The 17,315-nt window shown below is 32.3% G+C and overlaps 1 protein-coding gene across 1 annotated transcript; it reads right to left on the bottom strand.

Moving 5' to 3' along the window:
- Positions 1–373: 373 nt before the first annotated feature.
- LOC124373886 (alanine aminotransferase 2-like) lies at positions 374–16,991 on the bottom strand (the record flags this gene model as incomplete). The annotated part of the gene is given in 13 exon segments (XM_046832205.1): positions 374–578; positions 1,875–1,963; positions 1,966–2,028; positions 2,958–3,143; positions 4,945–4,962; positions 4,964–5,067; positions 5,381–5,501; positions 5,673–5,752; positions 13,057–13,186; positions 13,276–13,389; positions 14,865–14,995; positions 15,312–15,420; positions 16,902–16,991. Coding segments are annotated over 13 exon segments (1,326 nt in total), but the record flags the coding sequence as incomplete, so codon positions are not given.
- Between the last annotated feature and the right edge of the window lie 324 nt (positions 16,992–17,315).

Raw genomic sequence — 17,315 nt, 5'->3', positions numbered from 1 at the left:
AATAAACAAAATTGGTGACGGTGGACATATCTTACGACTTTTCCAGTTATCCTAAGGTCAGTAAGTACATGTATCATGCTGCAATAAAAGTGTTAACTGGTGATATACATGTGAAAAATGTGTAAAGTAAGATGGAAATTGTAAATAATTTCATCTTGTGTATTTACTACATATCTAGCCTAACCTATCTTTGATATATACATACAATTTTTCAATAAAAATTGAATCACAAAAAGTACTTGCTCTGTCGGGACTTGGACCCCGGGTCTCTTACTTGCAGGGCGAGTATGTTATATGTAAGTTGTAATGTTTCTGAGACGTTCGCTCATAAAACCCAATTTTCTAAAACGTAGTAAAGATCATTTAAATTAGTTTCAGCTAATAAAATCTGTATTTTGTTAAAACAACCTTTTCAGATAATATATACTTTATATTTTATATATAAATAATGGCAAATTCTTCCTCTTTTATCAAGTAACCGTTTGTGTCATTTGTATTCCTCCAAAAATTTCAAATGGAATTCTTTTATCTTTGCCATCATGTTTTTCAGCTTCTCAGACTGGGGCAGTATTGTGGTCCTGTAAAAGTAAAATGTATAGCAAACAAATTTCATATGTATTGTTCAAGATAAGAACTATGAGCTAGTAATATCAGCTGTTAAATGTAAGAACAATGTAAAAACTGATACAATGGTTTCAAAGTTATCAATCGCATCATAACTAGGGACATGACTTGGATGAAGCTTATCAGTTGTAAAACAAAAAGACAGTCCACACTAACACCATACTGTATGATGGTATAAGCCAAAAGGTTGGAATTGCAGGCAGCAGATTTTCGAAGAGACTGTATTGAAAACTTGTTCCATTGCATAATAAGTTTTAAAATATCAATAGCTATTTCACAGAAAATAAGAATATAGCTCCCAAATTGTATAGGTTACAGTAAAATTAGGCTTTATAATTTTATCAGTTTTTTAATTTAAAAATTTTCTAGACTGTGCTCAATACTTTTTTAAGTGCAACTGAAACAATGTGATCTGAAAATGATGTAACCAGACAACCTAGTCTTTCATGAAGTCTCTGATTGTGTAAAAGTGGTGACATGCAATATCTACTATATGAAACAAATAAGTTTGTTCCATTCTTTAGCAGTTTCTTTTGTTTGTCCAAAAGCCAAGAAATTCTAAAATTTCATGCTTCTAAACCTTTAATGTTTTCTAGAATGGTGCGATGTCCTGCCGAGATCCAAAAAATATTCACCATAGGGCTTTTCTAGCTATTTTTTAAGAAAGAACATCTAACACTGACCTTAGCTTCTACCAGTCAAATTTCTTCCCTACCTATGCCTGTTTATTACTTTTGGAATTGAAAGAACACCACCAACGTCAACCATTATTCTCCGCAGTAAATTTGGACGTTTTAGTCAAATTACCCCTTCCTCATTATCTCAACATCTTGGATTGTATACTTGTTTCTTCTAGACCGACATCTAATGGTTGCCCTTATGTAAACGAGATTAGTTCACAATTTGTTGTGTCTGTATTAGGTCCTACTTGGACAGATCTAATCCAAACGGAAATGAACCCTTCATGGCTTTATTATGATATAGTGATATTTCTACTGCGGTTGTCATTTTTTACATAAAAACTTAACAATAATATGTATTTCAATCTCTAGTGTAGACTTGGTTTTATTAAAAGACTATTACATTTAACCTCAATACAATTCATAATATTAAAGAAACATATTATTTGAAGAAAACATAAATAACTCATAATACCTGCTGCAAAAACGAAAATCTGGTTTGTTATTTCGAGAGCGTTTTGTGTAGTACTCTACTAATATAATATAATTATGAAAAGTATGGTGTCGTACCTGAAGTGGTAAGTCCCAGGCTGTTGGCCAAAACCAACTCCTGGAACTACACAGATTCCAGTGTTCTCCAGTAACTGAAAAACGTTAGTTAGAATGTCGACGGGCACTGGTTCAATGCTTTAGCCTTCGCTATAGCCTTTTCAGGTAGCTTCAGCTGGAAAAATATATTAACTACAACAAAAACTGCATTATGATAGCATTTATAAGTTGAGCAATTAGTGCTTGAGCATTTTTAATATAATTTACTTAAATGTAAACGTTGTTTTCATTAAAAGCCAGCAAGTGTCATGGGCAATTTAGAGTACACAATAATATTGGCAAGTATACAAATTTTTAGAGTATTACAAAATCTTAAAAAATCCCAAATGTTTTAGCAGTCAATGGACTTTAAGAGTAAATTCTTAAGACATAAAAGTCAAATTTGTTTATAAAAACATTGCTAAAATAAGTATATGAAGAAAAGGAGAAGGTTGGTAAAAACTAGTAACACTGGTCAGTAATTTGTATATGATTAAAATACAATTTTTATTTCTTATTTATCTTTAAAGTATCAAAACTTTTTAGTTGGCATTTTGATATATTATGGAAATTTAAGCATGCTGGTAAAGTGTTATGAATTTATTATCATTAACCAATTCCTGATGGAGCTCCATTTTACTTGCAAATTCAGTTAGTAATTCATGATGCATTGTTCAAACCTGCATGATAGTGATTACACAAGGTAGAGTGAAAAAGGATCTTATTAAAGAGACATTCATTGAAAAGGAAATTTCTGTTCCTGCAGTTGGTACCACTGTTTAATAATGAAGAGCTGTCTAGCAATCTAGCATTGTTTCTGTTATTGGTACAGAAGACTACAAGTTGTTTATAAGTAAAATTAAAATTTACAAAAATAGGGCCCCAAGTTTATGAATAATGTATAATATAAAATACATGTACTGATGAAACGGTGAACTTCCAAAAGTAGAAACAATCAGAATCTAGAAAAGACTACTCTCCAGACTCAAAAGTAATATCTGATCAGAATTGAGATATGGGCTATTTGTTAGATCCACCAATAAGTAATTATAAGTATTAATTCACCTGAGGAAAGGCATACATGGCGCCTTGCACTGCATTACAACTCATGCCAGGGATACTGTTGAATGTGTCTGCCACCATCTTGGCTCTTTCTGCCAGAGATTTGAGCACTCCTTCTTTCTCTGACTTGAACTTCTCATATGAGGGCTCTCCGGGCTTGGGAGGGTTTACCAAGCAGAACATTGTTGTCTGTAACACCAATATACATATATTGGTACAGAACAAAGTATTTATTTGAGCTGAAATTAGAAAATTTGTCAATTTTTTTTAAATTGTGTTGTTGAGTTGTACAGTGAGTTTAGTTTAACTTAATGTTGTTTTTTTCAATGATGGAACAAATACCCAAATTTCATAGTTCGGTGCAACTTGTTGGTTAACAAGGTTAGTTGCTTTTTTTGAAGAGATAATAATCTCAAAATATTAGGTAGGTACCATGTTTCTTGTACTCAACCACTTGTCTACTAATACACCAAAATATTAGTGATGCTCTTTTAACTTGTTCAGATACCTAATCCTACACAGACTTTTGTAAAATGTATTTATGTATTCAAAAACCTGAGTCTGTAACCACAGTTGGTCTCTTCTAAAATTAACTCTCACATCAATAGCAAATTACTGTGTAACACGCTTTGGTATTATTTTATTCCACCTTCTGAAGCTCTTTTAGACCCTCTTGATGTCGGTAAGAATTTAAAAAGTTGAGGATAAAATTACGTGAATCTTTAGTGATTTGAAACAAACAGAATCAATACAGTATTGTTCTCATTGATAAGAAAATATAGGTCTATCCCTTTACAGTATACTGAAGAATCGACTACATATATATCGTTGGCTTGTTTCTTAGTAGATACCAAGCCTACAGCATCCGTTACTATTGTATATATTCATATACTGGCATCTAACAAACCACAGAGAGTTTTGTTGCAGCTTTAGATGAAAAAACCTATGTTAGTCTCTCAACTATCCCAATACTGAACATTAAAATGTTAACTTTGTCGGTACTTTGGTATTATCCGAAGGCCACTGTGACCTATTTACTACTGATTGTTACGCGATATAAGTAGGTTTGGATTAGGTTGTCATGAATATTGGTACTAGTAGTACCAAAGTTAAAGTTAATCTTTTCAAGCGTTCACGGGATATGAGCTTGAATTTTGGTACTAACTTGAGAATTGTTTTTTTTTTTTCTTTCTGCCAGAAGTGAAAGGTTGAAGCCCCACACTTATGGCTAGGGTCATTTCCGATCGGTACTTTCCCAAACTCAGATCACATGCCATATCGTCCAACGTGATCTGATTTTGGAAATACCCCTGGCTATCAGTGCAGGCTTCGGTAAACCTGCACTTCTGGCGAAAGAAGAAAACATCTCTCAAGACAGTATCTAAATTCAAGCGCAGGTCACGAAGCACTCGTTAAAGTTAACTTTAACTTTTTCGATTTAATATACTTACTAAAGTATCTACCACCTACTTATGGCACGTAATAATCAGGATTTGATAGGGACAGAGTGGCCTCCACATAATACCAAAGTACCACATTGTCTTATCATACATACTTTTTTGGCAGGTAGGCTAAACTCATGCAAATGTGGTACCCAATTTTTGTTTCATTAGATTTCCCCTTGTGATTTTTATAGTAACATTTGCAGTCTTCATTTAAAATCAACAATTGAATTTTAAGTGCATTTTCCCACAGATGTGACATTGAAATGTTTACTGTTCTTTATCACAAGTATGACAATTTCCAGATCAAGTGATATGCTTATTTGCTTCTACTATAAATAAAAAATTAAGCAATTTCCTAATGATGATTCTTATGTGAGTTTCAAAGTATCAAACTTATTATATGGTGTAATTTATTATTTCTACAATCACTATTTGGATTTAAAATTTATTTACACAAATTACCTTATTTTCATTTCAAAATGTAGTTTATATTTATTCTTATAGAGTAACTATTTTTGTCTCTCTATAGGGAATGTTATACTGACTTGGCCAATAGTACCGGGGACACCTTCTTGTTGCAAGAGACTTTACCAATATTCCCATCACTTTGGAATCAACGTTGACAAGCTCTGAGTAGCCGCCTCGCAGTCCACACTCTCCTATGTATCCTGTTCAGATATAGAACAGACAAAATGTTAGCAATTACTCGAGTTTTAATGCAAACAGAAAGAAATTTTGTTCAAATGTGCTAGTAATTGTTTTTTTGACAGTCTCAATCAGCAAAGACAGTGGAAAAATAGGAGGAGTAACAAAAAACAGGTGAAGATGGCCGAATGATGTGTGTTCATCACTGTTTGAATCATATATCTGCACTCAGCATGATTTTTGCAAGCTAGCTGAAGAGTACTATTTAAGTCTGTAATGCTACAGAAAATATGACACTTTCTTCCAAAAACACATACTGTACAAATGTTATCGTACCTTTAGAACAAGACATGAAAGAGGCAAGTTCTATCTTGTCAAATGGGGAGCCCATCTGTGTCATCACTCTCTTAAATGAGTGGAACTTGCTTCCCTCGGCATAGATATTGTCCTGATAAACCTATGACAGAACAAATGACTGATTTTTATTGCTAAATTACTTCTCTGGAAAGGTTCTATAAGTAATTAATAAATAAAAATCCAAAGAAAGGCTTTCATAGCCTTGTGAATCGGTACTGATCTACATTAAAAAATCAATATAGTCACATGATCAAAGACATTTAAAAGTTACCTCATCAGCAAAGATGAACAGATTGTATTTGTGCGCAAACTTGATGATGCTTTGAACATTTTTAAGCGTCAAGACCTGGCCTGGAAAATTAAGTCACAAATAAAATGTAGGAGTAAAACACCCAAAAGTGAGTTTCTATCAATAATTGGATGAAATTTGTGGGTATAATCTAAAAAGCAGGCTCCGCCTCCATAGAAACCTATCAGTAAATTTTCATACGCCTAGACGATCTTACAAAATTAAGGCAAATAGTTTTTTATGTACTGATTTACTTTACTGTGTAATACTTAGTTTTAATAAATGATCAACTTCTCCAACAATCTGTAGAAACTGACTAACAGTAAGTGTGTTATTTTAGAAAGTGACAGTAGATCACTTAGGTGTTCACCATCATAGAGTATAGAGGTTTAGATAATCTGACTAAACCATTTTAAAAGAACAAAGAAACATGTGTAATTGTTTTCCTGCAATGTCTAATGACATATAAAACTCCTTGGTTTATCCATGATTTAAAACTAAACTAAAATCTTTTTTTTTATTTTTTATGTTGTTATTTTAATATTATTGTAATTAAATGAGAAAAGCTTATAGGAACGAAAATAAACAAGTTATGAACAATGTTGTAGAACACAATTATTTTAATTATATATATATATATATATATATATATATATATATATATATATATATATATATTATTTACTTTTTATTAGTTCCGTACATTAATTTTATATAAAAAAGAACTCTAGACTTATAATGACATTAAATACGTTAATATTAGGTTGCATGTTGAAACTGGAATAAATATGTTAGATTTTTGCTTTTCAGTCATACAAAGTACCTATTTGTACAGTATTTTGTGAGCTATTTTGGCCATTCTCAGTGGCATAACTATAGTGGAAGATGAGATGGATAGAACTAGGGCCTTAATTAACTTCATGCTTCTCTAAGGCCATCCTTATATTTGCCACCCTCCCCTCATCTCCCACACGTATACACAACTATACGCCACGAGATAGGACCCTTCCCAAGAACCAATAAAATATTAACATCAATCAATCTTGTCTAAAGTGCAGCAGTCAAATGTTTTACTATTCAATCAATACAAATTTAGATGTATTCAGATTTATATTCGATACTCCCTGGTGTGGTCTGCACATCAATCAGATTCATCCCCTCTCAAAAAGCCCAAGTTCCAGTTACGCTACTGAATATACTAGAACATAATAATCTTACGAGGAATGTAGATCAAGGGTTTTTGAATAATTTGGAAGATTATCGTAGCACAGCACCCAGGCAGGGTGAAGTCAGAGATGATAACTTTTACCCTTCCTTACAACCAAGAGGCTTTGTTTGATAGTGATTGACTGTTTCAATGTATTGTTAAAAGTTATTCACTTCTTTTCAGTAAGGACAGACTAATAGTAACTCTTTAATAGTTAAGAATAAAAAGTGTTAGGTCAGTCTCAGCTAAGATAAACCTTTTAATTTAATGTTAAAACAAAATTATATTGATCGACAATACTGCTCTGGTTTCTCTAGTTGTAGGACAAGGAAAAGGTGCCGTTACAGAATTGTTTCTGCTTATAAGCTAGACAATATTGTACAGTTTAAATTGCTAAAAAGTGAGATAATAGTTTGTGACTTAGAAAAAGTGTTAAATTCAGCAAAATATATATTCTTTGTTATTGCGCAGCAATGAAAAGTGTTAAAAACTACATGCAGGTTCAAGATTTGACGTTGTTCAGTGACTCAAAAAAAATTTTCTGATGAACTGCGTGATTAGGCTAACAATATAATAGTGGACAGAAGTGATTTAACAGTCACTGTAAAGTGAATATGAGTAGGGCTATCATCTTGCATTAGGCCGTATCACACTAACTTAGTTCTATAACCAGGGTCGCTCATATCTTGACGGGCTCCCTACATTATAAGAATAGGGCTCTCACCCTGCGTTATGCGGTATTACACTACGTTAGTTCTATAACCAGGCCCGCTCATACCTTGACGGGCTCCCCACATTATAAGAATAGGGCTCTCACCCTGCGTTATGCGGTATTACACTACGTTAGTTCTATAACCAGGCCCGCTCATACCTTGACGGGCTCCCCACATTATAAGAATAGGGCTCTCACCCTGCGTTATGCGGTATTACACTACGTTAGTTCTATAACCAAGGTCGCTCATACCTTGACGGGCTCCCCACATTATAAGAATAAGGCTCTCACCCTGCGTTATGCGGTATTACACTACGTTAGTTCTATAACCAGGCCCACTCATACCTTGACGGGCTCCCCACATTATAAGAATAGGGCTCTCACCCTGCGTTATGCGGTATTACACTACGTTAGTTCTATAACCAGGCCCGCTCATACCTTGACGGGCTCCCCACATTATAAGAATAGGGCTCTCACCCTGCGTTATGCGGTATTACACTACGTTAGTTCTATAACCAGGCCCGCTCATACCTTGACGGGCTCCCCACATTATAAGGATAGGGCTCTCACCATGCATTAGGCGGTATTACACTACGTTAGTTCTATAACCAGAGCCGCTCATACCTTGACGGGCTCCCCACACTGTTAGAATTGAGTCCTCTCCTTAAAAGTTCTACTACAATGAATCTCAAAATATAAATACAATATGAAGAAATTGTTTTTCTCAAAGAAAATAAAAACGAAGCGATTACTATAATCCTATATAATCCTTCTCTGACCACTGCCTAATTCTCATGGTAGTAATTTTTTCCGTGTTATATAAAACACTGTATCTTGGCAACTTGGTGTTTATACACATTTTTACTTCTTCGGCATTTTGAATTTCTAACTTTTGCTTCCATAAATTTGTCCATGACAGATAATTAATTCTGTATGCTAGTTCATGTTCAATTTAAAACAGAGTAAGATGATTTAGTTTCTATTGCTCCTAAAGTGGATCTTGAACAGTGTTTCACTAAAGAAAGGTTTGTTCCTCAAATGCAAAAAAAAACTGAGGAGTACAAAACACAAAAACTATAAGTTTCAAATTATAAATTTTATCGAAGAATATTAGTGGGAGACTTTTACTTTTCACATCAGTCGAAGAAATGTTGTTTAAATTTAAACTATCTATTTCAAACGTTAGTTTCTATCAAATTGTCAAGATACTCCATTATTAAGTTTTGGATTGTCTTTCTTTTGTACTTGTATTGCTTCATCCTTATTATTCGTATTTTTCTTGAAATAAAAAAGGCTTTAATATGTCTCATATTTCTACTTATATGACAGATTTGCTAACTTAATGAATACTGACCAAGTTCGAGTACCAAGTGTGAATATATAATGGACTTGGATTAATTTATTTCATTCTTGCGTGCAACCCTCAACATTCACCCTAACATATATCATATTCTTAGAGAAAACAGACTTTATTTGGCTTAATGTGAAAATTTTCATATTACCAAATAAAGCTGTCTAATAATGTAATTGTTTAGGTTTCTGGTTAGAACAACTCTTCCAAAAATCGTGGATAACACCAAAATACTAGTGTACCAATCATGCTCCATTTATTTCCTTAGAATAGTACACATACCACAGAATTAAATGTATTATCTCGACCATGGTCACTACCGAGTGCTGGGCCCCACGACGATCGGCGTCGTGTTTCGCCCTTTTTGAGCGGCCCTGTCTGTGACAGATCTATATCATATATTTGATACGTTTTGTCTATGGAAATAAATTATGTAGACATATGATAACATATTTATATCATAGAATTATGATAGTATAATATCGGCCATATCTTTGGAGAGCACTTCACTCTTAATATTAACTAGATGATGTGTAATCGCACTAATTCAGTTGCTTGGTAGCTGATGCTAATATACACATTCATCATGTCTTGTGTCAACAAATAAAAAGTAGGGTGTTAGAGTCTTGATTGTTGAGTCACAATGGTTACACGGCACCTAGTTATTTCTATCCATACAAAAACTAGAATGATTTTCATTGCAAACTGTAGTTTATCATGTTATTGCAAACATTTATAAAAATTCACATAAACCTAAGAGTTTTCACAAACTCGACGAGCCAAACATTTATGCCATTCGATGGAGAACGCCAAAACTCATAAATTTGATAGAAGTTTGATGATGACTTAAAACTTGACATTAAGGTGTAATAGTAGTACAATACATATGTAGACAGTGTATAATTTATAAATATGAAATACATATTATTGGTTTGTACTTTGCATTCCGTGCAATCTTTAACATGGCCATGGTTTTGTTTACGTGATACGCCAATCGTTTGAAAGTAAGTTGAGGATCGCAACTATAGCCTACACTTAGACCCACTTAGACACTTAGGCCTATGATAAAAACAATATATGCAAATCCTTTATTTAAATGTCCTCCAATACGTCATTCCTTCACCTACCTCTTCAAATTTGTAAAACCTGCATAGTAGTTATTTTAGGTGTATTATTTTTAATTTTTGTAATAAATGTCCGCTTTGTTATAAACTTCCTAACACTTGTACATGGTTAAAGTTTTTGTTATAAGTGGAAAGTGTAGACATGGTAATGCAGCAGGTAGAGATACACAGGAAGAATTAGGTTGAGGCCAAATACATAAACTCATATGTTATGAGGAATGCATAGATTATTGATTTTTTAAATGCTATATATTAAAAATTTGGTATGTTCTGAAACTGTTGACAGACATTAAAACTTCTACAAATAATCGGATTCTGTATCCCAAGTTCTGTACAGAAACAAAACAGCTTCTTAAACCATTACATGCGTACTCATCATTATTTAATAGAGTGATGAATCAATTTATCTCTATGTCATGTTGCGAAGGAAAATGTGAACTAATGAACACATTTACTTTTCCTAATCTCATACCAGATATGAGTATGCGACATCGCGTGTCGTGAAAAGACTTCACTGAAGTTTCATACAAAATGTCATAGAACTTCGTTCTCAAGACCTTCTATGGGTAGACAGACAGACACAAAATTAGATAACCAGATAGAATAGAGATTTTGGCACCTTCATGACAGGTAAACCTTAATGACATGCACAATAATCAAACTCCATTTCCTTCAAGTAAAAATTGTTTAATGAAAATTTTAAGTTATATCACACTTCTTTCTCGAGATATCCTGTTTAATATTAGGCTTCGCTAATGCTTAGGCAAATCCCATTGAGAGATATCATCAAACTTGATATATTTCCATTGTAGGATTCAAACTTAATGTAGGTTATAAAGTTTATAACTCAATTAGTTTTCAACATATCGTGCGGAAAGACTGATGTAAGGTACCGTTGCGTTGTCCAATAGACTTAGCTGATGCTAAGACAATGGATTGCCCTGGAAATACTGCAGTTAAATGTTTAATTAACATAAGTTAATGCATTTTTAATACAAAACAGAGTATCAATATCATTTCTCTAAACGTTGCCTTTCCATCTTTTTTGTTAGATTTAACAAATAATACAGCCATTCTTTTCAAACATACACCATACAATACAAAATTATTGTTAAAAGATTTTTGATAAAAACTACATAAAACATCACAAAAACATGAAAATTTACCCTAGATGAACAAATTAAGGGTAAATATTCCAGTTTCTTATATTTTTAAGTGTATAGTTGATATTATCATTGCTTGTGGATAAACAAGCATTTATATTTTGAATATGTGATTTTGATAACTGTTGGTTTTCCTTCGAATAAATAGGGATTTTGTTAAGGAAGTTTGAAGATTTCTGCATCAGCATAATATAAAGTAGTTAACTCAAATAAGTAAAACTGAACAAGTTTCTAAGCAATTTAGAAGAACAAATATATACGCCTGTAACATAAAACATCTCAAAGTTTTAATGAAATTTGTATAAATTATCTTTTGGAGTTGAAACTTTTCTAAGGAAAGGACTTAATCTTTTCAACTAATATGTATGTTATTGACATGAATAAAGTATATTTTACTAAGACATCTGTGTTACGGACGTGACACACTAATTAGGTACGGATGCATAATTGACATTATTTACGGTTTTAACTCTATTGTTAACATGCTATCAGAAGAAAATACTTTTATAAGACTTCTAGGCTGTAAATAACTAGATTATGTTAAGAATACAATTAAAACAACATACCTCAGATTGAATTGTTTTTTCAGGTGTGTCAGGTAAAGTTTTAATTTGGTTGGAAACATTTTTAAAAAAAACCTAAAGTTGCTAAATTCAGACGAAAAGAAGAATGGTGCAGGTAATTTGCCTTAATATCTTGAGAATGACCGATTATGCATGAGGACCACCAGATGGGGACTCTTTTAAAGTGAAAATAGAAGGAAAGACAGAGGGAAAGAGGCTTCACATACAAAAAAAGAAAGTAAACTAGTAACGCTCTAAAGATTTTCTATCTGATGTTGGTCATACGAAAGCTGTAGGACTCTTAAATAAACTATAAAACAGTAAAAAATATGCTGCCAGAGGGTACATAAAAATTTAAGTTTAAAAAAGCATAGTAGAAATATTTAAAGACAAAAAAGGGATTTGAAGACCAATTACTTATAATATATTAAACCGTAAATGAGATTAATAACAATGATTAGATTAGCTGAAATTTTTGTCATTTTTATTATTGTTAATGTAGGCCTAGAAAAAGTCAAAGGAGAAGGACCAATCCGTAGAACTGAATGTCTGTAGGCGTTGTACTCCAAAACTGGAATAAAAAATCGCATTAGATATGCGGATATTTATATAGACTCTTTTGACAGTGACTTGCAAAAAAATGAAGAAATGGAGAATATTAGAATTCTATACACAAGGTCAGAGGATTTGAAAGGTACACTTATTCAAACTATAAGTACTAAGATGCATTTGCTTAATAGAAAAAGCAATACATATCGTTGAGAGACCAGGTAGGGTGTCATCCCAAAAAAGGTAACACCCATTGCGGCACGCCCCCGCCGCCTCCCTTTGCTACGCCACTGCATAATTCTTAGTATAACAACTTATATATCAATGATGCTTCATGTACATACATTAATTTCTTAACATATAAGAAAAGCATGATTTTAATGAGAATTAATAGTTTTTTCAATGAATTTCAGAGCCCCTCAGTGAAGATTAATTTATTAGGGGTGTACCTGCAGTTTCAAGTGATATTACTCTGAAACTATAGGATCATAAGCATTATAAAAATTGTGAAACGCTAAAGCTTAATTAAGTTGGAAGTTACCACATATAATTAAATTGATTACCCCTTTGTATATCCATTCTTATTCTCATGAGAATGTGTACCACTGTAGTTAAAAAAGAATAACTGATCTAATGGCTATAATAACCAAAATTCTATAATAATTCATATATAATATAATATCAATATTGAACTCACCTGTGGGATTCCCGGGATTAATTACAACAATAGCTCGAGGTCTGCAGATCTTGGCAGCCTCACGGTAGGCTCTCTCCAACTCTTCTGTCTCCAAAGACCAATTGTTCTCTTCCTTCAAATAGTAGCCTATCTGTCACACATGCATGAGATTAGTAATGCAAAATCCATTCAAGTTACATCAAGCTACTTCACAGGAAATGTCACATGTGTGGAATTTACCTGTTCCATGCCGAACTCAACTATGCGAGCCGCATACAGCGGATACTGTGGAATAGGAATCATCACCCCAGGTCTTTTTCCCTCCACAGGTCCATTCAACAAACTAAGAATGCTCTGAACATAAACAAACTGGATGTAAAAACAAAGTGAATATGGAGATATATTCAAAACACTATTAAGAAATCTGCACGACAGAATTGAAAATCACAATGATATACATGACAGAGTCCAAAATTAATTCTTGAAGTAAGGCCAATGAATAAATTCTTTAATCAAGTTCTGAAAGTTCTCAAGATCCATTCTGTAAATATAATAACTCCTCGTTTTAATTAATTCTTAAAAAATATTTGAATATTAGTTTCTTTTTCAAGGTTTTAGAAAATTTTAATTGAGATTTAATTTCATTCTTCATCTGGAGAGACGTGAGTAAGTTCAACTTAAAAAATTATCTAGATTCACAAGAATAATTTAAATTGAGTAATCTAGTAGTAGGTACTCAAAACCTTCTTGAACAGGAAAAAAGTCTATACTTCTATAATATATAATCTAATCTAAATCTCAGTTTATGAAATGAAATAAATTGGTAACACATGAGTTTGTACTTCATTAGTATTGTTATCGAATCTTTAAGTATCGAAAGCAAAGCCTTTAGTACTCTTGCAACACCTAATATTGGTTGCAAGCCAAGTTTAAAGTATTTGCCTATGCTAATGTCGGCCATGCCAATTGAAATGTGCCCTCAAGTCATAATCGACACTGTGATTTGGAAGATGCCTTTGCACTTTTTTATAGTCGGCTATACTGGTGGCCATCTTGGTTTTAGTCCCATAAAATATATTTTAAAAGTAAAAAACTTATTTTTTCCTAGAATTATGGAAAGATGTCTCATATTACATATTAATTTAATACGCATCTAATCTTTATTTATAATGTATAAAATATTTTCAATAGCTTATAGTCTAGCCTGAAATCATTTGAATTCTCATGGCGTGTAATGCATATTGTCAATAAATTAAAACTAAACCTGTTTTTACAAACCCTAAGTTCTAAACAAAATAATGCCTTTTGAACTATTTTATGAACAAATATTGGATACTTCAATAAAATAACTAGATAATTTAAAGCGTAAAGTTTATGCATACAAGTATATCACATTTTATAACAAAGCTTAGAATACATTTCAAATTTAATTAAAATATTCCCTTTATCCCCAACAGGAAGAACAAACTGCCGACCTTTTTATTCCATTATTCCAACGCAATTTAACCGTACCAATGGAGTTTTGTAGCTTTTGGATAAAATACTTGAGAAATATACGTTTTGTGACATTTTAAAGTTTATATTGGGCTATAAATATTAATTAAAATTGTTTGAGGCTTTATTTAAAGGGTTAAAAAATCCTAAACATATGAATTTTGTATAAAATACATGAAATATAGAAAGTTTTAGGAGGATTTTATACAACTTCTAGATATTTACCAGCTTAATCTGCAAGTTTGACAGATTTGACATCGATACGTCCGTTTGATCATGATTATAATTCATATTATAAAGCTAACACAACACACAACTGTTATATTAATTTCTACCTTTATTATTTCTGAAGCACCACTGCCAAGCAGGATGTTATCGCAATTACTAGGTACTCCATCTCTCTGTTCTATGTACTCTGCAATACGTCTCCGAACTATGTTGATACCACAAGTGTCCGAGTAGGCTCCTTCAAGCAACCAGATATTTATCATCGTGTGCATAAATGCAAAGTTTTATATTTACATATATATATATATATATATATATATATATATATATATATATATATATATATATATATTAACCCTTCTACAAACTAAACAAGTTCTTGTCTCATCACTCGAGTTGAGTATCAAAAACCAGAATTAAATTTCTTAATCTTGAATACAGTTTTTTCGTTATAAATATGTGCTCAGTTACAAACATAGTACTTAACTTTAATTTCTGATTATATGAATTGATGCAGGAAAAATAATTATAGTAATTGAAAGAGAAGAAATTACCGATACTGCCACCTCTGCAACAAGCAAGAATTTCTTTGGCCCGTTTTTTGACATCATCCGGGAATTTGGAGTCATTTTGAAGTTCTGGCAGAAGAACTAACGCCAATACCTGAGACATATTGAATAAATAATGTATTTTATAATATTTATAACCGTAAACTTTTACTTTTGCTTTGATGTAAATACTTTTTGTATAAAACCTAATCCAAACACAGTAATATGTCGTAATAAGGTATGGTATTTTTCGCATATATCCCCCATTTCTCTTCAAGTACGCTGAATTTCCCTCATATATAACCTAGTCAGAAAATGTCATGACCTAAATATTATTTAAAGTTACTAAACTCTTATGCTCCAAGTGACTGGTGGAGAGGAATAAAGTGGTCTCGGTTTGGGTGCTGGATCATGAGGGTTGTTCATGGAAATTAAATATAAATGTGTTGCCTAAGAAATGTTTTGAAAGGAATTGTTAAGACCAGAGCCTTGCTGTGGAGTGATCTAGTTGTGTACCGGAATTCTTGTAAATTACTGTGGAAAGTGTTTCCAATTGCTTATATTAATCATCATATTAAATACATTCTACCAGTTTCTTCTTATTGGAGTATAATAATTCATTTATAAACAAACACTCCAATAATTATTAAATTTTATTTTTGTAAGGCCTTTCGTGTTCAAGGAACACATCATCAGACCTACATAACCACTTTAATTTCAGTTATGTGTTTCTTGAACACGAAAGGCCTCACACAAAAATTTTAATAGTCTAATTATTGGAGTATTTGTTTATAAATCAAGCATCATATTAAATGCTTGTACTGGTGTACGTGTGAATATTTTAGTACTTCGAGAGGTTTTTGACAATTCAAAGTTTTTACATGGCTTTGAGAGACGACCAACAAACTTTTTTATTTACCCAGCGTTAGCGGAGCCTGTCACTAGAAGGACCGGAAAATTTAATTTCTGTCTGTCTATCGGCACGATATCTTGAAAACGAACTGACTTATAGATTTCAAATAAGAGAGTTCAACATACTCACAGGATATTTTAATATGTTACATATTAATTCATGTAGCCTAAATACCCCAACACATCCAACATTATTTTATGGTGACTTAATATGGAGACTTCTATTATTTAAACACTGGTATGAAACCCAATTTAATGTAAAATTTTGAATGCATCGTGTGACAAGACACCTCGAGAAAGATTTCACAATGCACATGTTGCATATCCGACCATGAAATTTGGCTACATGTCGTTGAAGTCTATCACTCAGTAGGTTGACAACATTTCTCTTTTTTTGCCGAGGGAAGTAAAAACTTCTTTTTCGTGTATGATTGTTTGTCGTTTCATCTTCATTAATGAAATAAGCTATAAACTTGAAATTATTCATTGAACCTCAACATTTATTATACTACACGTGTCTTTCACCTACCTTTCACTCATGCCAACATTTTAAAATTGTTTTGGCAATTGAAATACATAAAAAATTAGAACTTCGCTAATTTCTACTTGAATAAAATATACTAATCACATAGAATATGGAGTACTCACAATGTTTAACCACTTTTTGTCTTTGGTTTGATTTACCTGCCTGATAAACGTTATAGGAGTCTGGCCTAAGGCATGACTATCTCCTATATTTGCCTTAAGAACTTCAGTAAAAGGTTTCTTTGCTCCCTGGAAGAAAAAATATCATTAAATCTTTCAAATTGCATACATCAATCTTTACAAGAGAATAATAAACTATGAAATAAATAATTTTATAAAAGTTTCCATTTGCATGATGTTTTTTTAACCAAAATTGTGTTTAGTAAAAATCTACTAGGTATTTAATTATCAATAAGCACCGTGAATGTGCGATGATGCGCTTAGTCATAGCAAAGAACGAGCAATTTTTACTTGTTGTATAAACTCATATCAAAACAATAACATAAACTTAAAGTTGTATGTTAATGTTCTTTTATGTCACAAATAGCAACGTTTTATTTTGTATAGTGCACA

Source organism: Homalodisca vitripennis, unplaced genomic scaffold (assembly GCF_021130785.1).
Source record: "Homalodisca vitripennis isolate AUS2020 unplaced genomic scaffold, UT_GWSS_2.1 ScUCBcl_6612;HRSCAF=13908, whole genome shotgun sequence".
In the NCBI taxonomy this organism is placed as follows: domain Eukaryota; kingdom Metazoa; phylum Arthropoda; class Insecta; order Hemiptera; family Cicadellidae; genus Homalodisca; species Homalodisca vitripennis.
The sequence above is the reverse complement of the archived record's forward strand: the minus strand, read 5'-3'. Positions and strand labels throughout refer to the sequence as shown.